This window comes from Choloepus didactylus, chromosome 5 (assembly GCF_015220235.1).
Source record: "Choloepus didactylus isolate mChoDid1 chromosome 5, mChoDid1.pri, whole genome shotgun sequence".
Classification (NCBI taxonomy): domain Eukaryota; kingdom Metazoa; phylum Chordata; class Mammalia; order Pilosa; family Megalonychidae; genus Choloepus; species Choloepus didactylus.
Window position 1 is genome coordinate 38,394,824 of NC_051311.1, and position 20,125 is coordinate 38,414,948.

General features: G+C 56.3%; 1 protein-coding gene across 3 annotated transcripts in view; it reads left to right on the forward strand.

The window, feature by feature from the left end:
• The first annotated feature begins 3,319 nt into the window (after positions 1-3,319).
• The window catches only part of KCNH2 (potassium voltage-gated channel subfamily H member 2), a 33,993-nt gene continuing 17,187 nt past the window's right edge, over positions 3,320-20,125 (forward strand). Inside the window, exons 1-2 of one of the 3 annotated variants that reach the window (XM_037835829.1) lie at positions 3,320-3,599; positions 6,493-6,723. In XM_037835829.1, the coding sequence (XP_037691757.1) occupies positions 3,524-3,599; positions 6,493-6,723 (307 nt within the window). In that variant the 5' untranslated portion in view covers positions 3,320-3,523. Of the gene's footprint in view, positions 3,600-5,514; positions 5,534-6,492; positions 6,724-20,125 lie in introns of those variants that run through there. The other 2 variants (XM_037835827.1, XM_037835828.1) reach the window with 2 other exon arrangements.

Consider the following 20,125-nt stretch of genomic DNA (forward strand, 5'->3'; position numbering starts at 1 on the left):
TTCCTCCTTTTCCTCTTTCTTGCCCTGTCTCCCCACTTCCTTCTTCTCTCTCCCCTCTCCCCGCTCCCCTCCTTCCTTCCTTCACTTACTTATTCCTTCTTTTTTCCTTTCTTGCTTTTAACAAACCCTGAGTACCCACTTCTGGAAAAGAAACATGCTGTTTCTTTAATTCTCTTCTCCTTCAACCTCAGTTCACATCTGAAAACATCTCTCTTCTCAGGACCCCAACTGCAAAGAAAAACAAGACCCCACCAGGCAATCTAAGCTTTCTCTTGAACAGCAAGGGCTTGCTTTTGTTGGTTCTTCCCCCCCAGGGTTTCTGGGGACCCACTCCTCCATATGCTGTCCCTTCTGCCCTCAGCTGACTGGCACCGCTTCCCAGTCCCCTGTGACTGCCGCTTGCTCTCCTGGGCCTGATTCTGGCAGTGCCTTGCCTTGCTTGCTCCTGGGGGGCCTACCAGCAGGGGAAGGTTTCAATTTCTTTTTTCTTCTAGGATGTCCTGGATCAACTCCCTTCCTCCTCAGGCTAAGCAGATTCATGGTGTTTTCCTTAGACTTTTCTCCCTAAATTGTCTTTCCGGGGAGCTGGGAGGAGCCTTTGTGTCTCCTCTCCTTCCCTCAGTCACAGGCAGGGTGAGGGGAAAAGTATTCCCTGGAATGGTCTCAGAAAATGGCTCTGACAGCCTGAGGTGGGGGTCGGCGGGATCCTGGGGGCTCAACAGCCCAGCTCTTGGCATTGAGGTTGGGCACGTTTCTCTTTTTCCCAGATCTGGGGATAGCGGTGATGGAGGTTGGTGGGTGGGGGAGTTTCTCAGTCAGTCCGTCTGTTGCCTTTTACCTGTTGGTGCCTGGGCACCTGTGGCCCCAGGAACGATACCTTTGGGGAGAGCTTGCCCATCTTAAACAGCCTCTCTTTTCCTTCAGTCTCCAAGGAAGTCAGAAATCTACATTTTGCTTTAACTTTTCAGAGAGAGAGAGGGAAAGAGAGAGAGAAGGAGGGATGGGGGGAAAGCTCTCTTCTTGTCTCCGTATACATGAGGACAGGTGGAGGGACACTCTGCCTGGTGTCCTCTCTTTTGGAAGGATTAAAGGTCCCTTTGACTCCTTTGTCCTCCTTTTGGGATAAGAGCAGAGGCCTGTCCCAGAAACGTGGGTGCCAGTAGTGGGAGGACAGCTGGCAAGATCAGGTGAGTAGCCCCCTTTCCTTCAGGGCCTGGCTCTCCCTCTCCCCTGGTGGTCTGGAGAAAAATGGTGGTGGTGGTGGGGGGTTGGCTCCAGATGTCCCTTCCTGTTTTCTCTTTTCCTATGCTGAGCAGCAGGATGTCTCTCACTTTCTCTTAGTTCCCAGACCTGTAGGGGAAGAAATTTCACTCAAATGTGAATCACCTTGGGCTTACAGCAGGCAACCCAGCAGGCAACCCAGCATCCAGGTGGTGGGGCTCCACCCCAGAATCCAGATGTGTTGATAGACCTGACCTCAGGTGACAAAGGAAGGGAAACCTCTGCCAATGAAGGCAGGCCCTGGGCATCTTGGGGTGAGAGTGAGGAAGCTGTTGGAGGTGGAAAGGGGCTAAGGGATGACTGTACAGGCAAGAGCCTCTGGTCGTTTTTAGCATCAGCTGGTGGAGCCACCTCCTTCTCTCCCACTGGCTGCTCCCTGAGTCACTGCCCACCCACCAGCAAATAAAAATGGGGTGTCATCTGCTGGTCAATGGCCCCATTTGGCTCCAGTGTTTTCGTCTCTTTGTTCCTGGATAGAAAGTCAGAGACTGGGTAGGGTGGTCTCACCAAGACCTCTCTCTCTGGCCCTTCCTCCTTCCAGGCTCTCCTTCTTTCTCTCTACCCTTTGTTCCTCCCTTCCCCCCACATCCCATGATAGCTCTCCCTGGTGACAAGACCAACCCCCTTGCTCCAAGGACAGAGGCAGCTGTAAGCCCTCAGGGGCCCCCACATGGCCCCATCCATCTAGACAGGTCTCTGATTGGGGCTGCAGGGGAGAGGACCCACGGCCGGCTGCTCAGCTGCTGACTCCTCCCAGCCGGCTGGCTCAGCTGTCAACACTTGTCTCCCTGCCCCGACTTTCCGGGGGCCCTGCCTGGCTGCTCAGGCCAGGACACCTTGGTCCCTGGGACCCTCATTAGACTCAGGCAGGCGGTGGGCAGACACCCTGCCTGCCCTTGAGCATCCTCATGCCTCCTTGCCTAAATAAGGGCGCTGCAGCTGGAGAGAGCCAGCAGGGCGGAGGGGAGGGGCCTGCGGCTAGGCCAGGGTTTTCCGAGGGGCTGGGCCACCGCAAGGCCTTGAGCCTGCGGATTGGGCCTGCAAGGCTGGCCTCACGCTGCAGGGGGAGGGCAGGCAGCTCACAAAAGGGGGGTGGGGTGGGGGATCCCCAGGCTGGAACCTCGCGCTCAGGCCCTCTCTTTTATCCAGAAGCTAGGAGGCTGCAACTCCTGTCAGAAACTCCCTCTCTGCAAAACCCCCATAAAGGGCCCTGAACCCCCCACCCAGAGAGGGCATTGTGTCTGTGTTTGCGGGGGCGGGAGTGAAGGGGGCATCCCTGCTCTGGGTGCGTGTCCCTCCTAAGTCTCATCCACCCTTATCTCAACCCTCGGCTGGCCTGGGGCCTCTAAATTGCCTTGCCCGGGTCTACCTTGACTCTGGGCTCGTCTTCGCAGGGGCCCAGGTCGCCCACAAGCAGGTTTTGAGCATACGCTGTGTGTACCTAGGCTAGTGCTTAGCGTGCTGGAGGACCAGGACACGAGGGACCGGCTCTCCCCCTTTAAATCAGGATTCCCGGCCCTTCCAGTCGGAATCCGCAGCCCCCTCCCTCGCCGCCTCAAGGCCGGCCCTTGCACCTGTCCTCCTGGTTCCCCTACCTCAGGGTCCCTTCCCCCTCTTCTGGGCGCGCGAGTCCTAGGGGGGCTCCTTGGCAGAGCGAGGGGCTGGGGTGGGGTGGGGGAGCACTCGGCGTGGCTCAGCCAATGGGAAGGGCGGGCGCGCGGGGTGAGGGAGGGAGAGGGCGGCGCTGCGGGCGCGCGGCGGGAGGGGGCCGGGGGGCGGGGGACCGATCCAGAGGGGCGCGCGCCACGTTTAACACCTTCCGCGGCCGGGCCGAGCCGCAGGCGCAGCCCGAGCCGCGGGCGCCTGAGCCGCCGTCGGCGCCGCAGGCGGGCGGGCGAGGGCCGGGAGTCGGGAGCCCGGCGCTCGGGAGGGCGGGCGGGCAGGCGGAGCGCAGCGCGGGGACGCGGCGGAGCGGGGCCCGCGGCTCGGCGGGAGCCGGCAGACAGGTGTGCGGGCACCCGGGCAGGCGGCCCGAGCTCAGGCGGCTCCAGGCCGGGCCCGCGGTCCGGAGTCGGGTGCTGAGCCGGGACCCCGCGCCCACAGCCCAGTCCCGACCCCGCCCGTGCTCAGCTTCGCCGAGGGGTGCGGAGACCACGGCCGGGCCGGGCCACCCGAAGCCTAGTGTTGGGCCGGGCCGGGCCGGGGTGGGTGGGGGTCCGCCCGGCCCGCCCATGGGCTCAGGATGCCGGTGCGGAGGGGCCACGTCGCGCCGCAGAATACCTTCCTGGACACCATCATCCGCAAGTTTGAGGGCCAGAGTGAGTGGGGGAGGGGGCCTACGGGGAGGGGGTTTTGGGGGCGGGCCGAGCTTCCTCGAGTGTGGATGGGGGGGCGTGCCCAGGCCGTTCGTTGTGTACCGCCAAGTGCGAGTTAAATGGGGGCTAGTGGACTCCGAGGAGCTGGCCAGGGGCCGCGGGGGGGAGGCTTGGCACTCAGGGGGCTGTGGGCATGGGGCCGTGGGCATGGGGCCAGGGGTCTGGTGTTAGGGCCCTGGACTCCTTGGGTTCAGCCCAGGCTCTGGGATCTGGGAGTGTGAGGGTGCGGGAAAGGGAGATGGGATGGGAATGTTCAGGTGTCCCTAACTCTGGGTACTTGGATGTGGATGGGGTTGTGGGAGTGCCGGGACACGAGAATGTATATGACCCAAACCGTGGGACCCTAAGTGTACCATGTCCAGGCTGGTCTTGATTGTACTGTTACGTGAGAGACTGTAAGGGATCAGTGCCTAATCTGTTCTCTAGTGTGCGGGGGGCATGTGTGACCCTGGGCCTGTGTGTGTCATGCATGAATTTGATCCTGAATGGGCAGTGGGGATGCACCTTTGACAAGGCTACAAGATTGTGGGCCCTAGAGTGAGAGGGTGTCACGAGTCTGACACTGGGCTTTGAGGCCATAGTGCCCCCATGTTGTGGATTTCCCTGCCCTGGGCACTGTCCATTAGGGGACTACAGCACCCCCTAATGCTGGCTTGCTAGGGGAGGCTTCCAGAAAAGTGTCCCTAGCCAGGTGAATGTTCTGGGCGTGGACTTTTGCACCTACCCTGCGTGCAGTGCCTGTACCCAAGGCTGCATGTGCTCTGGCCACAGTGGGTGTGACTGCCAGGGGCCCTGGGAGCTGGGAGAGGGTGACATTCCTTGCACATGACCCTGTGAGCACAGGACAACGTGTGCTTGTAACCATGACGGGGGGGGGGGGGGAGGGAGGGGCTCAGCCGATGGGAAGCATTGTTTGAAGCCGAGGAACAGGATGACCTCGAGGGGGAAGCTAGAGTGATACTGGTGGTGGGGAGAGGGTCCCAGGGGCTTTCCTTTCCCCAAGCTCCAGAGGAGGCTGTGCAGGCAAAGGGAGGAGTGCTGGGCTGGGACTCAGGGGCCTGGCTTCTGGTCCCACCTCTGTCACTGACTCGTGTGACCTTGAATCCTCCCTTTCTCGAGGTCTCAGTTTCCACATCTGTGGAGGGTCCAGGCCAAGGGGGCATTTAAGGTCTCTTCATCGTGGAGTTCCAGGATCTCTGTAGAGGTGGTGGGGGTGGGGCTTGCATTCGAAGAAACTCGCTCTTCTTTCCAAGTCCTGGGAGTCAGGACAAGGGATAGTTTTTCTACTATGAAGCTGGTGTATGTGGTTAGTACGGCCTTGGGCTGAGATGGAGAGGGAAGCAGAGCTAGGGGGTCTTTTCACGTGACAGCAAGTCCTGATTCCTGGGGTTGACAGCTGCCTGGGAGTTTTGGGGGGCCTCAGGAACTGACCTAAAGATGACCCAGCTCCAAAAAATAACTTCCTGGAGGCCAAGGAAAGGGGACACTGAGGAAGGAGGAGGAGGCCAGATCCTGATGGCCTCAGCCTGCCTCAGGGAGCCCCTGCTGCGGCCGACTGGGCCTTGCCCATGGACTTGTCTTGAGCCACAGCCTCAGGGCCGTGCCCGCTCGGGATGGGAGGGGGCAGAGTTCTGATGGCAGCCGAAAGCCCCAGCATTAGAGTCCAAAGTGGCTGGAAACTTCTGTGTTTATAAAAAAGCTCTTATCCTTGGAGCATCTTCCCTGGCACAAGCCGGGGCTGCTGCCCGCCTGCTGCTCGCCCGCCAGCCTGGCTCTTGGGGCAGACGTGGAGGGGGTGGCCAAAGTCTAGCTGAAATTGGTCCACTGGGGCTTCTCTCCATGATGAGAACAAACTGAGGAAGGCCTCACATCCCTGGGTAAGGTCCCCTTTCCTGGGTTCGCCTTCTTACATGGGTGCCTCTCAGGACCATCACTGGGTGTATTTCTAGGCTCAGAACAGCAGGTTCCTTTCCATGCTCTCTATGACCTTGTCCGCTTCTGCCTGTGACCCTCAGCTTGCTCCTTTGCCTTCTGCCAGACCTAGGCTCAAAATCTGGTGCTGTCATTTACAAACTGCAAGACCAGGTACATCTCTTGAGCTTTAGTTTGTTCATCTATAAAACCAGGATAATAATACCTACCTGATGGGGTTGTCAGAGTGTTCAATGAGATGAAGTGCCTAGCACATAGTAGGTGCTCAACATGCCACTTCCCTCATCCTCTTTAGCTGCACCCACTCTCCAGCCCTTGACTGCTCCTGGAAGTGGTGAGGAAGGGTCCCAGGGAGGTACTGACCTGGAAGGTCCGCAGATACTTGGAGAAGTAATTGTCTAGGGATTCCTGGGGTAAGGAGTGGCCCAGGGAGCGCCCTCAGTCTGAGAGTGGGGCTCAAGAAAAAGAAGTCAGAGGAGTCCGGCAAGGGCAAGGCTGCTGTGCCTGGGCCGCCATCACTGGCTCTTCCCAGGCTCCTTCTCCAGGCCCAGTGTTTATCCCTTCGCCGCGGCTGCTGACACGCGTTGCTGACACCCGCCCAGGCTGGCCTCGGCCCCGGGCGCGGAGGGGGCAGCAGGCGGCTGGCTGCCTGCCCGGGGGAAGCCACGCAGCCAGCTCGCGGGCCGGAGGGGGAGGGGGCGCACCCGCCAGGCTGTGCCCAGCGCAGGCACCTGTATCGGGGCACAGCTGCGCTAGTCCCCTACTGGGGACCCCAGGCTCCACTGTGCTTCCTCGGGCGGGGAGTCCCCTGGTGGCTGTGGGTGATGAGGGAATGTGGGGAAGGGCTGGGAGCCCCCGAAGCAAGGGTCCCCCGCTCACGTGCTGGCTTATCCCCACCCCCCAGGCCGCAAGTTCATCATCGCCAACGCCCGGGTGGAGAACTGCGCCGTCATCTACTGCAACGACGGCTTCTGCGAGCTGTGCGGCTACTCGCGAGCCGAGGTGATGCAGCGGCCCTGCACCTGCGACTTCCTGCACGGGCCGCGCACGCAGCGCCGAGCCGCCGCGCAAATCGCACAGGCCCTACTGGGTGCCGAGGAGCGCAAAGTGGAGATCGCCTTCTACCGGAAGGATGGTAGGCATGGGCCGGGGGCGGGGCCACAGCCGAAGGGGCGGGGCCAAGAGGAACCGGGTAGGAGTGGTGGGATTCCGGCGGCTGGAAAGTGGCGGGAGCAGCGCGGGTTACATAGGGGCGTCGAACACTGGGAAGCGTGATCGAAGCCGGGGCCATTGCAGTGTGCCAGGTGGGAGGCGCGGGCTGGGAGTTAGGGCTGCAGAAAGGTCTGGGTCTCCTCACCTCACTCTGGCGGGGTGGTTTTCGGGGGTGGCTGTGAGTCTGGTGCTCTGGTTCCTTCCTCCCTGTCGGCCTGTTGAGCCAGGGGAACAGAGTTTGACAGGGCCGGGATGGCGGGTGCGTTTGTGGACTTAGATTATAATAGGACAGGCCGGGGACTGGACCCTGACTCCTGGCCACAGGCCTCTAGCTACCCCCGGCCCATCCCCCTCCCCGCCAGCTGACTGGTCTGAAAAGGAGTGTCTGAGGGGTGAGGTGGGGGGCGGCAGCGGCTCGCTCTCTGCTACCCCTCTCCTGCCCCCTCTCTCTTCTGCACCTCAACTGCACCTGGGCCCGGGGAGTACCTCTACCCCCCAACCTCAGCTCCCTTTGTCTTGTCTACTGAGCGCCTGCCCACCACGCCCAACTGCGCCAGGTGTCTCTGCTCAGCCACAGCCTCCCAGCCCAGCTGCTCTGGGCTTCCGGAGAGCGGAGAGCGGATAAACAGAGCCCTGGGCGGAGCTACTCCCCCACCGCGCCCTGTCCCACTGAGGTGGGCTCTGCTCCGGGAGGGCTGGGGAGGCGGCTGCAGAACGTGCCACTGGACTGGACGGCCCACCGGTGCCCAAACCCTGCTGCTCAACCGTGTGTCTTCAACAAGCATTTACTGAACACCTGTGAGCCAGGCGCTGTGCTAGTCTCTGGAGATAGGGCAGTGAGCAAAAGAGAGGGGGTTCCTACCTTCAGGGAGCACACCTTGCCTTCTGCTATGGGGGAGGCAAAGTGAGGATGCTCCCCACCCCCCCACCCCATGAGCCTAGCCCTTGAAACTTCCTCTGTATGTCTCAGGGTTGGCTGATAAAGCCCTATAAAGGCTTGCTTCCCTCATGCCCCCCAACCCCATCCCCCACATGGCACTGCTACTTTTGCAGTCATGCACAGTCTGGCATCATTGGGCTGAACTATGGGGGCCCTGTCACAGGGGTGCTATGGAAGAAGTTTTGCTTATAGCAAATAGAGGCTCTGACTGGGAGGCAATCACTGTGAGACTAGAATGCAAACTCTGTGAATGCAGTGGTTTCTGTCTGTTTTATCCCTCCCTCATTGGTGTATTCCCAGAACCTTAATCAGAGCAGATCTGCTTTTATGTCTGCCTGGTGATCTAGTAAAAGCTAACACTGGTGGGTGGTTCCTATGTACTGGGCACTGGGCTAAACTTTTCACTTGTATTATCTCATGTAATCTTCACAACCCTGGGAGGTAGACACTATTTTTTATCCTTATTTTACGGTGGAGGAAACTGAACCTCAGAGAAATTAATTAACTCCCCAAAAGTTACATAGCGAAAAATGACAGAGCTGGGAATCAAACCCAGGTCTGATCAGAGCCCTACCCACTTTGCTCTGTTGTTCTGTCATATGTTAAAAACAACACCAGAATAGTTAGAGGTATATCTGCATATTGCTTATTACTTTATTTCAAGTTTTATTTTAGAAGTTTGAAAACCACTGGTGGAATGAAAAGAACACAAACACCTAAATTCTGAATTCAGGTCTAACACTTGAAATTATATAACATTGGGTTGGTTGGTTAACTTCCCCAAGCCTGTTTCTACTTCTGCAAAATATGGTAATATGCCTTGCCAGGGAACCTCACAAGGATGCTGTGCGACTCTTTAGAGGGAAAGCCAATGGCAGTGCCCTAGACTGTAAAATGCTGGGCAAAGCCCGCTTTTGGACGTTGGCTTGTGTCAGGTGATTAGGCCCCTTGGCAAGAGGGACCTGGAAGCTTCTGTCTTTGGCAGTAGTGAGTGTGGGGTCCTCCTTGGTGGAGTTGGCCCTCCCTCCTGTCCCATCCCTCCTCCTTTGGGAAGGGACTCCTGCAGAAGTGCTATCGTGGTATCTTGGAGCTGGAGGTGACTTCATGGATCGTTTACTCCAATCCACTTGAGTTACAGATAAAGAAACTGAGAACTACTGGTCCGGTTACAAGTGAATCAGTGGAGGGGGTGGGACTAGACCACAGACCTTCCACCCCCGATTCAGTCCTTTTTCCACTCGCCAGGTTTCTATTCCAAGTGGGGCTGTGATCAAGAAAACTCTATACCAGCCATCTCCACTTGCCCCTTTGTTGCTCTCACCTAGTTTCATGTGGGTCCCTACTTACCCTGGCACTCTGGGCCTGGGAGGAAGACAGATTTCCCCAGCCACCCCTTCCCCTGCTTTGAAACACTCAGTCCCTTGCACAGATCCCAGGGGTCTGACCTGAGTGTGTGTGTGTAAGTGCTTGTGCATGGACTGAGGAGGGAGGTAGAGGTGAGGAATGCCAGTGCTACCTCTTGTTCCTGTCTGGGCCTTTCTCAGGGGTCTCTACCTGGGTCAGTGTTGGGGAGCTGCAGCCCCAGGAAGTGGGTAAAGGTGGCTGGGAAGGAGGTGGGGCTTTTTGCTGGCAGGCGCCACTACAGACAGCTGTGCTGTATCCACGCTTCTAGCCTGGCTCTGTGCAGTTTCAGGGCCTGGAGCCAGACAGCCCCATTATTCAGTTGCTGGGACTGCTGGGAGGTGGGGAGGCTGGACTTGGGGTGGGGGGTGGGCTGGAGGGGGAGACACTGGGTGCCAGGGGCTGAGGAGCTGATACCCATAAGTCCAGTCCAGGATTGAGAAGGAATTGGAAGCAGAGCCCCACAGTGTAGGGCTGGTGGGCAGTGCCATCCCTGCTGGCTGCCCCTGCAGGTGCTGGCTGGGTACACACCTCTGTTCCCACATCTCCACAGGGGTGGGGTGGGGGGGGTCCCTTAGATGGTGGCCCCTCCCCTCTTCCTCTCCTCCTCCATGGGACCTTGTGGAGGTCTCCCACTCTCTGTCCCTCACTTTCTCTCTGCTCCTTATTTCCATCTCTCTCCTCCTTCGTGCTGCTTCCCTGTCCCCCCAGCTCTCATCCTGTCTGTCTGCACCCCTGCCTTTCTCTGCTGGAGTTGCTGTGACTCTCTGTCCCCTTGGTCTTTATCTCCTCCTGCCTGGATCTGTCTCTCTTCTTCCCTCCTTCAGCACCCCTGAATCATTCTCCTTGCCTCCCTCTCTCTGCCTTGGTGTCCCCCACCCCTCTGGGCTTCTGTCTCGCAGCCTCTGTCTGGCTTCTCACAGCTCTCACTGTCCTGGTCTGGTCTCCTTGTCCCCGTGTCCCCAGGAGCCCGTGTGTGGGTGGGGACGGGGGTGTCTCTGGAGGAGAGTCTGTCAGCTTCTCTGCTCCAGCTGCAGGCTGGTTGCCATGGCAACAGGGTCAGAGGGCCCCCACTGCAGCAGCTGACGCTGCTGGGTTGGGGGAGGGGTGGGGACCGCAGCCCAGGCCAGCCCCCTGTCTCCTCTCTTCTGTCCCCAGTGCCTGCGGGGAGCCAGAACCCCAGAGATGGCCCCCACACTCACCGATCTACTATCCTCAGACCCAGTTTCCCAGGTGCTTCTACATGTGTTTATTGCACCAGTGATTCCTCTGCGCCTCCTGGGACCCTCCGCACACCCCAGGCCTTTTCTCCTGGTCCTCCTTCCTCACCTTTCCCCATCCTCACCTGTCTCCTTAAACCAGATGCCCTCCCCTGACACTTGGGCCTCCCTGTTCCCTGCTCCATCATGTCTGACTCCTTCCCAAGCCCAGGCACTCCCCCCGCCCCCCATCTAGTCTGTAATCCCCAGGTCCCCAGGACCCCATTAGTCTGCATCGGTGATAAAGATGCTTTTCCTGGAAGTGAAAGTCCAAGGAGCCCCTGGATATTTTGAGATTGGGAAGGCAGTTTAGGTAGAGGATGGTCTCCTTGAGCTCGGAAATGGACCAGAATGATCCCAGGAGGGACTGTGGTTAGACACAAGGAAGCACTTCTCGTGGGTGCTGCCATCAGCAGAGATGTCCTATTCTTCTGGCAGAACCTGGTGTAGTTTGGAGCCAGGGGCAGGGGAGATGGCGTTTTGAGCCCCTCCTCTGGTCAGAGCATCTTCAGGGCTGCCAGGTGCGGGGCACAGGGCCTGAGGGTCTGTCGTGGGCCTGTCTGGAGCCCAGCTGCCTCCCCCCTGCTCAGCATACTTCCCTCTGCAGCTTCCCTCCCCCAGCTGGGCCCATGAGGCCGGAGGCCTGGAAGGGCTCCAGAGAGGGGGCCCACTCGTCATTCCCGAGCCAGAATGGGGTGCCCTGGCCTGCTTGGGGGGCTTCCTGTCCCAGGCCCACCCTGGGGGTGAGCAGGCATGACGCGGTTTGTGGGTGTTGTCTACGTTGGGATCTGGAGAGTGTTGGAAGAACAGCTCCCGATGTTGTGTCTTCTGTAGCCCCCGGAGAGGAGCTATATAAATATTTGTGCAGAGCCGTCTGGGATAGGAGCAGAGTATGATGGTGGCCTTGGGCTCTGGGGCAGAGTGGGGATGAGGGCAGCGGAGGGCCACTGGGGGGTGTGAGTTGGGATGAGGCTAGGCCTCTTTTCTGCCCAGAGGTGACTCCCTGTGTGGTGTGATTCCCAGAAAGAGGTGCTGAGAAAGAGAAAGTTGTTTCACTCTCAAAGGTCTCCCCCACCGGTGCCTGAAATGCCTCCATTGGAGAACTTTTCACTTGGATTGAGATGCATCCTTTTTCTTTAAAAATGTACTCTCTCTCATTACCACCCCTACCCATATACAGGGAGGGACTAGGTAAGAATTTAGTCCTTAATGTGGGGGACTTTAACAGATACTTCCCTCCCTGACATGGGGAGAAGGGACATAGGGATCAGGGCCAGAGGGGAGGAGGGACACCTGGGACAGATGTTGCATATGGGAGAAGCTGTCACCCTAAAGGGTCCCCTTCTTGTCCTTCGTCCAGGGACCTGCAAGAGATCTTTTTATGCTATGGACTGTGGTTGGTCTCGAATGAACCCCTCTACTTTTTGGTCTCCTGTCTACTGGACTAGAAGTGCCTTAAGGGCCAGGGCAGTCTTTTGTCCCTTGCCCCACCCATCTCCCAGTCTCCCACGCTCATAGTTATGGATGAGTTGTCGAGTCTGTCTTCCCCATTAGATTATAAGCTCCATGAGGGCAGAAAGCAGCCTTGTCTCTTCTGTTCTCTGTTGTATCTTTGTGTCTTGTGCAAAGATCAGTACTTATCAGGGCTGAATGAATGAATGAACAAATGAAGTTGGCAGTGTACCTCACTGGAAAAGCCCTATACTGGGAATCAGGTGATTTTGGGACCAAATTCTAGCTCATTTGCAAACTTGCTGTGTGATCTTGGGCAAACCACTTCCCATCTCTGTGAAAAGCCGTAGAATAATAGAATGCCTAGGAGAGGTTGTAGAGGGCAGGGATGCTGTCAGGGCCCAAGGAAGCTGGGGCCAGCAAGAGGGCCAGGGAGAGAACTGGGAGTCCCCCAGCCCTGCCAAATGGATGGGGCCATTGTGTGGCTCGGGGAAGGCATCTGGGAGCCCACAGCCGGCCCACCCTCAGAGGGGGACTGGGGAGGCCTTGGTGGGGGAGAACATTTTTAGAGCTGCTGAAGAGCAAAGCTGGGGGTGGGTGGGTGGCAGCTGCATCGGCAGCACACACAGGCGCACTCATTGTTGCGACTGAGCTTTATAGTTTGCAAGTCGGGGACACGTGTTTTATGGCAGGTGGTCCTCATGGCCCTCTAAGAGGTAGGATTCCTCTCTGGCATTTTACAGAAGGGTAATGTTTGCTTCGAAAGGTGCCCAAGTTTCCCCAGCTGGTGGTGCCTGAGTTGGAACGTGAGCCCAGTTTTCCTATTTCAGCTCCAGCGCTTTGCCTAAGCCCAGAACACCACTGCACAGGGTGCTTTGCTCCGTAGTGCTCTTTTTTTTTTGGGGGGGGGGAGGAGGGGTGTGTGTGACAGGCTTAGGGACTCAGGAAACTTAGGGTTTTAGCTCTGGTTCCGCCACCAACCTTGGCCAGAATTCTCTGAGAGCCTCAATTCCTCATTTGCTCAGTGAGTTAATGACACCGATCTTTCCATGCACGGCTGGGGGGAGGTTCTGCAAATAAGATGATAGATGCCAAAACCTTCCAAAGCACTATCAGGTGCCAGACAAGTGCCAGAGCTCATTATGCTTGCCATTAAGTAAGGCATCACCCGTGTGGCCGCAGGTCCTGGCCAGTGCTGTTGCAACCATGGGAAGTGAGTCCTACCTGCAGCCTCAGCACCCCTGTCTCCACCGGTGCTCCCCTCTCCACCCTACTCACAAACTCTGCCTGCCTCTCCCCCTCCCTCCTGAGGCTTTTGCTGAGGTCTCTTCTTCAAATAATGAAAACCACAATATTTGTGTTCTTGTTTTTTTCTTTCTCTTTTGTTTTATTATTTCCTTTATTTCTTTTTATCTTACTCCCAACTCAATTACCCTCCCCATAGGCAACCATTCAAATGTACTTAATGCAAATGTTTTGCTGGCATCTGTTCTTGCAAAATGTGTCTTTTGTTTGGATGCATATAGGTTTAATTTATGTAAATGAAAATGTGCTATATGTTGTATTCTAGCATTTGCTTTTTTTTCCATAAAAGTGTGCCTTGATGTCCATCCAGGATGTCTTTCACCATCTAATGTGTAGTGCCTGTTCCATGGTGGGCATCCATCACATTTTCCCTACCCACTCTCCCAAGGAGGGACCCTCAGATTGTCTTTAGTTTCCTGCCACCATAAATAATGCTGCATGAATTCATGCGTGTTCCCTTTTGGACCCGTGTGAGGATGTTTTTAGGGTGCACACCCAAGAGTGGAATTGCTGGACCACAGGGCATGTGGACCCTGAATTCAACCAAGAGCTGCCAGATCACACTCCAGGCTGGCTGTGCTCATCTCCACCCTCCTCAACAGAGCATGAGATTCCCACACCCCCACATCGTCACACTTGGCATTATCTACTTTTCTAATTTTTGCTGATCTCATAGGGGAAGGTGATATCTTGTCACTTTAATTTGCATTTCTTTGATTTCTAGTGAGTCTGAGCATCTTGTAGGCTTGATAGCCTTTTGGGTTTACTTTGCCGTGAATTGCCTGTTTGCAGCCTTTGCTCATTTTTCTATTGAGATTGCTTTCTTTTGTTCTTGTTGATTTGCAGAGCTCCTTGTGTGTTCTAGAAAATACAAATGCATGCAGTTATATATTCAATATACATATTCTGGATATTAACTCTTTGTTGAATTGAAATATTGCAAATGTCTTCTCCCATTTAGTGATCTGGTAAATTTATCCAACAAAGATACTTAATTTTGATGCAAATGCATCGATTTGTTTGCTTCATCTGTGCTTCTGAAGTTTTGTTTAAGAAGTCCTTCACCATCCTGGGCCACAAAGGTCCACATTTTCTTCTATTAACTTAATTGTTTTACCTTGCTCAGCTGGATCTCTAATCCATCCTGAGCTTACCTCCGTCTGTGGTGTCAAGTAGGGATCAAGTTTTATTTTTTTCCATGTAGTGAGCCAATTTTCCCAACCCCATCTAGTAAGTAGTCTGTTCTTTTCCATTGATTTGTGGTGCCACCTTTATCATAGATTATTTTCCCATATATCCGTGGACCTGTCTCTGAGCTCTCTGTTCTTTTCCAAATATTTATTTGTATGTTTTTGCATCAAAACCACATTTTTGAAAAAGCTGTAACGTTTAGTATGTCTTAGTCTCTGGTAAGGCAAATCTCCTTTTTTATTCTTTTTAAAGTTTGACATAGCTATTTATGGACAAAGCTATCCTTCTTTATAAACTTTTGTGAAAGTTTATTGAGTTCCTGGAAAGAAAAAACCCACTGGAATCTTGATTGGGATTAGATTGAATTTATAGGTTAATTTGGAGGAGAATTGACATCTTTAAAGTATTAGTTTTTGCCATTCAAGATCATGAACTCTTTCTCCATTTATCAGATAATTTCTATATCCTTTATCAAAGTTTTTTTTTTCCCCATAGAGGTCTTGTTCATTTTTGGTTAATTCGTAGACACTTTATAGTTTTTTGTTGTTATTGTGAAAGATACCTTACTTTGAACTGTGTTTTCTACTTAGTTATTGCTGGCACAGAGAAATGCTATATATTTTTGTGGGCCGATGTTGTATTTGGCAACCTTGCTGAACTCTCTTATTAGTTCTAATTGTTATCTATTGATTTGGTTGGTTTTCTAGGGAGATGGCCCTATCATCTGCAAATAATGCATTTTCTCTGTTTACATTTGAGTCATTGTCATAGGTTTTGATACTTGAATGTTTCACTGACCTTTTCAGAGGGCCTTCACGTACAGTTGCATTTGTTCCTTGGTTCTTCATGGTGTCCTTTAAGGTAGGCAAGTCAGGGAGGGATTACAGCTCTTGGTTTATGATCAAGAAGCTGTGAATCACTTGGTGATCAATGGAGAGCTGGAATTGGGACAGAGCTTTATGAAGGCCTCCCCAGGCTCTGCTGGAGTGTTTTGGGAGCCAAGATGGGAGCTAGAAGTGCTAGAAGTTTACAGAGCACTAGGACTCAGGTCCATTTGCCATCACAGTCCTCAGGCAGGCTATGTGTATGTGTGTTGGAGTGGGGTGAGCTGGCGGGGAGGAGTGATGCAGATTGCAGTGAAGAGGAGTTGGTAGGGGTCTGAGGCTCAAAAATAGTACGCCCAGTGAGGTGCCTGTTTTAGCTCCTCCTTCACTCGGTTTCTTAAGGGCCGGCCTCTGTGCTCCATGGAAACTCTTGATCAGATTTAATGACACTTTAGCCAAAGGCATCTTAATTCCCAAGGTGGTTCAGTTTGCCATCTAGAATCACGATGGGGGGTACCATGTATTTAAAATACGTAAATTCTGTTGCTAAAGCACAATCAGTGCCTCTGCATCTAAAAGCGAGGTTAGAGGGTGGGGACGCAGCCTTGTCTGCACCTGCCCATAACCGCAGTTCACCATCCCCGGGTCCGTCTGCTATCAGCCCTTCGACTTAACCCAGCACCTCCTGTGAAGCCAGCCTCACCTTGGCCTTAGGCCCTGGTGGGAACAGATTGAGAAAGCTCACCCCAGAAGCAAGTGTACAATGATCTCCTAAATTAGGGATATAGTTTTAGAAGAATTCTCAAAGAGGAAGATCCCCGTGGTCCCGATGGAGTGGTCGAGAAAGACTCTGTAGAGGAGAGGGTTCAGTGGGGGCCTAGAAGGATGGGTAGGGATTGGAGACGAGTGGGGTGGGGACAGGTGGGAAACAGGAGGACCCGGGTGAAGCTGTGGTGAAGTGGAGGTGGGGCGTACAAGGATGGAAACCCAGCTGGTGCAGCTGACTGGGTGGGGAACAGAGGACTCTGAAGGGTCCTAAGGAGGGACAGACTCTAGGAAATAGGAAGAAGGAGGTAAAGGGAGGAGGGGAAGGAGAATGGAGCCGTGGAGAGCCATTTTCCTGATACAAACACGACCTTGTTTCACCTTCCCAGTGCTTCTCTAAAGCTTATGGGGCACAAAGCTGTGGCCAGAGAGGCTCAGTGGCACCCAGCAGATTGGTGGCAGAGCTGGGTCTCAGCTGTCCTAGGCAGAGCTCTTCCCTTCAGGCCACTGCAGTGATCCAGGTGACAGGGAGGTACAGGGCAAGGGCTCTTGGTGAGTGGAGGCCCCCGTGGCCCCAGGTAGTGCTGCCAAGGTCCCGGGCTGGAAGGGTAGCAGAGGAGTCTGTCAGGCGATGTTCCTTCTCTGGGAGTTGGGGTCTGGACTGTGCTCTCCCCAACTCTTGCCTGGCAGTGGGTGTTCTCCAGGGATCTCTGCACCTCCCAGCAACTCAGTCAGGAGCATAGGATTGATGTTTCTCACCACCCCCCCGCCAGCCCATGCACTCATTCACTGGCTGGCCTCTCAGGCTCCCCCTTTCTGTCCCCTGGGCCTGCAACATCCCCAGCCTTCCCTAGGCCCCCAGCTGCCCATGAGAGCGATATTAGCGACACGGTGGCCCCCGGCCAGGAGCGGCTCCCGCTGCATCTTCCTGTCGCCGCCACCAGGCTAAATATAACCTGACACTGCACAGCCCCGCGCTGCTGCTGCAGGAGACAGCCTGCCTTCCTCGGGGGCGGACAGGGCCGACTGGAGCCCCAGCCTCCTGCCCTCAACGTGACTTTGGGCCGGTCCCGGGCACAGCTCCTCTTGCTGGCAGTGAGCGAGGGCAGGAGCCAGGGCAAGGATGGCTGCCTTCCTGAGGTCACCTTCCCTGCAGGGACCCGGCACCCTGCCTCAGTACAGCTCCGGATGCTTCCACAAGGCACTCACACATCTGTCATCTCATCTGGCACCTAGGGCAGGGATCATTTGTCCCTGTGGTACCCGCAGGGAGTCGAATCTCGGGGAGGTGGGTGACCTGCCTAAGTCACATAGCGAACGAGAGGTAGAGCAAGAGCCCGATGGCTGGAGCAGAGCAGCTCAGCTCCCCTGTAGCCCTTCCATCTGCTGGTTTATTCCTTCTTCCTCTGGTGCCCCAAATTTTGGGTCCTGTTTAATACTCAGCTCATTGAAGGCAGGGGCCAGGCCTGTCTTGTTTGTCATTTTACTCCTAATGCTTCTCATGGTGATGGGCTCATGGCTGTGCTTAGTGAGTATTTGTGGGTGACTGAAGAGCCACCCCATGTAGAAGCCACAATTACCCTGAGTGTACAGATGGGGAAACTGAGGCTCTGACCTGAGGGCCTTGCCCAAGGACACCCAGGTGGTCACCTGCAGGCTTCCTTCCCTTCCCCAACAAAAGCAAAGTGTGGCTTCTGCCTGGGTGCCCAGAGGTAGGGAGTCAGGTGTGGGACTGTGGGTGGGGTTGGGGGGGGGGACGCTGGGCCGGGACCACGCCCCCAGGGGTGGACTGCCAAGTGTGGGTTGGAAACAAATGCAAGTAAAGCAGACATTGTGTTCAGATGAATGGCAGAGGTCTTCTGAGGGTCAGGCTGAACTACACCTGCTGCACCCAGAACTGTTGAGGCCCGGCTCTGCCCGCAGGGCCCCTCGCCCACCGCCCCCTCCCCATCTCCCCTCCATCTCCACTCCCCTTGCAGTGGGTTGTCTGGCCTCTGTAGGGCTGTTAGGGTGAGGGCCTTGCCTGCCTAACCGGTGGCTGTGTGGATCAAAGGTGAGGAGTATGCAAAGGAGCCACAGAGCCTGTAAATTTATGTCGTTATCGATTGATGACTATCTTCCCTTTCTTTGTCTTCATCTCCAGAGGGACCCAGGGCTCTACAGCATGCCTGCGGCCCCCCAGGCAGAACAGGCAGAGCCTTCTCACCCAATGGGAGGTCTCTCCAGCTGGGTCGGGGGGCCTGGATGGGCAGGTGTGGGGTGCTGCAGCATAAGCCAGTCTGGCCCAGGGGCCTCTCCATCCCTGAGACTGACCCACCTGTCTCTCCAGCCCCCCCTCCCCCCGCCCTTCCTTGCATCTCTTGAGCAGCTCCCTGAGCCAAGCTCTGTGCTTCACAAATGTTATGTCATTTCACCCCTGCAGCCCTGAGGGGTGGGTGTGACCATTCCAGTTGCAGATGAGCACCTGGGCCTCAGGGAGGGTCAGTGGCTTGCCCAAAGCCACTCTAACTGAGCGAGGAAAGGCCACCTGACTCCAAAGCCCATGCTCCCTTCCCGTCCCGACGATGAGGACTCCCTAACCAGCGCAGCGGAAACCTGCTCCCCTGCAGTCCTTGTCCCCGGGTGCCCCTCCTTCCAGGGAGCCGGCCTGGCTGTGGCTGCCTCTGGAGTGTGGGCTGTGTCTGCCACAGAGTGGTGCTCCGTGGAACTGCAGCCTCCCCCCAGCCCTGCCAGCCGGGCGGACCTTCCTGAGGTCAGCCTCGGGCCTTAGCGGAGCGGGGCTGGCCAGAGCCTGGGCTTGGTCAGGGGGAGAAGAGGAGCAGAAGCAGTGGGCTGGGAGCCGGGGCTGGCACTTCCAAGCCGGGGCAATGTTCTGAGTGTGGCCATGTGTGCCAGCCCAGGGCTCTCCAGGGGCACAGCTCAGGCCTGCTGACTCTCATTGTTTTCTCTTCTGGGAGGGAGTGTAAAGGTCAGAGCCCCACTGCCCGCCAGTTGGGATTTGCTATGTGCCGATGCCCAGTTTCCAGACTGTCCTTGTGCCCCACCCCTGGCCTGGCCGAGTCTCGGCTGCCCCCAGGGATCCCTCTCCCTGCTGGTCTGTCTCTGGGGAGCACAGCCAGCCATGGGATGGGGTCTGGCTGGCAGGCCTGGCTGAAGAGCTGGGGCTGAGTGATGGGGCAGCCTGTGGGCAAGACCCAGCTGCCCCAGCCAAGTGGAAGGGGCAGTGCCTCGGAGAGCATGGGCAGACTCAGGGCCACCCGCTTTCCTTTTTTCTCTTTTGAGATTAGCAACTGAAGCCTCCTCCCTCAGCCCCCACCAGGCCGAGCTCCAGTTCACATTTTTGGAATAACCAGGGCTTTGACAGGGCTATTTGAAAGGGAAAATTCCTTGAATGTCAACAGGAAGAGAGAGGGCCAAGGGGGCTCTGTGTGTGTGAGTCTGTATCCAGGAGTGGGGGCCGCCTCTGCCAGGAGGAGAGCTCCTTTCTGGAGTTTCTGCGGCCTGGGTGGGGGGTGGGAGAGATGGCAATTGGAGACGCCTGATTGCTGGGCTGGGTGGTTTCAGGGTGCCGTGCTGGCCTCTCTTGCTGAGAAGCCTGAACTGAAGTGGGGAGGGGGTGATGAGGTCTCAAGTTCAGAATCTCTGGAGCCTTGTGTTGGGGGCAGAGTCTCCAGGCCGTCCTGAAGGGCTGGGGTCGTCTTGGTTGCAGATGCTAGACTTGTCTGAGCCAGGTTTCTTGGCGAAGAACGAGGTCCTGGGGCTGGGTGTTGGGCTCCCTGAGCCTGAGGTTTCTTGGTCTCTGTGCTAACCTTCCTTAGTCCTGATGAGGGCCAGTCCCTGCTCAGGCCGCTGCTGCCCAACACCATATTAGGACATAAAACTCGAGGCGGGCTGTCTGGGTGCCAAATGGTCTCCAGCTGGGCCCGTCCACCTCCTCCTGTCCCCCCCCACCCCCCAGCCTCCCAACACCACAGCTGTGCTTCCACCAGGCCATGTCAGAGGCCGGAGGTCAGGGGACAGGAGAGGCAGTTGCGGCTGCTGGAGGGAGACGCAGACAGAGCCCCTGGGCTCAGATCCCTCCAGCAGAGCTGTGAGAGCCTGGGATACAGTGAGTGGAAGGGCTGTGGGTGGGGCAGAGCATTCCCAGCCAGCCCCTCCCCTGGTGCGGGCCCCAACACTTCAGCACCA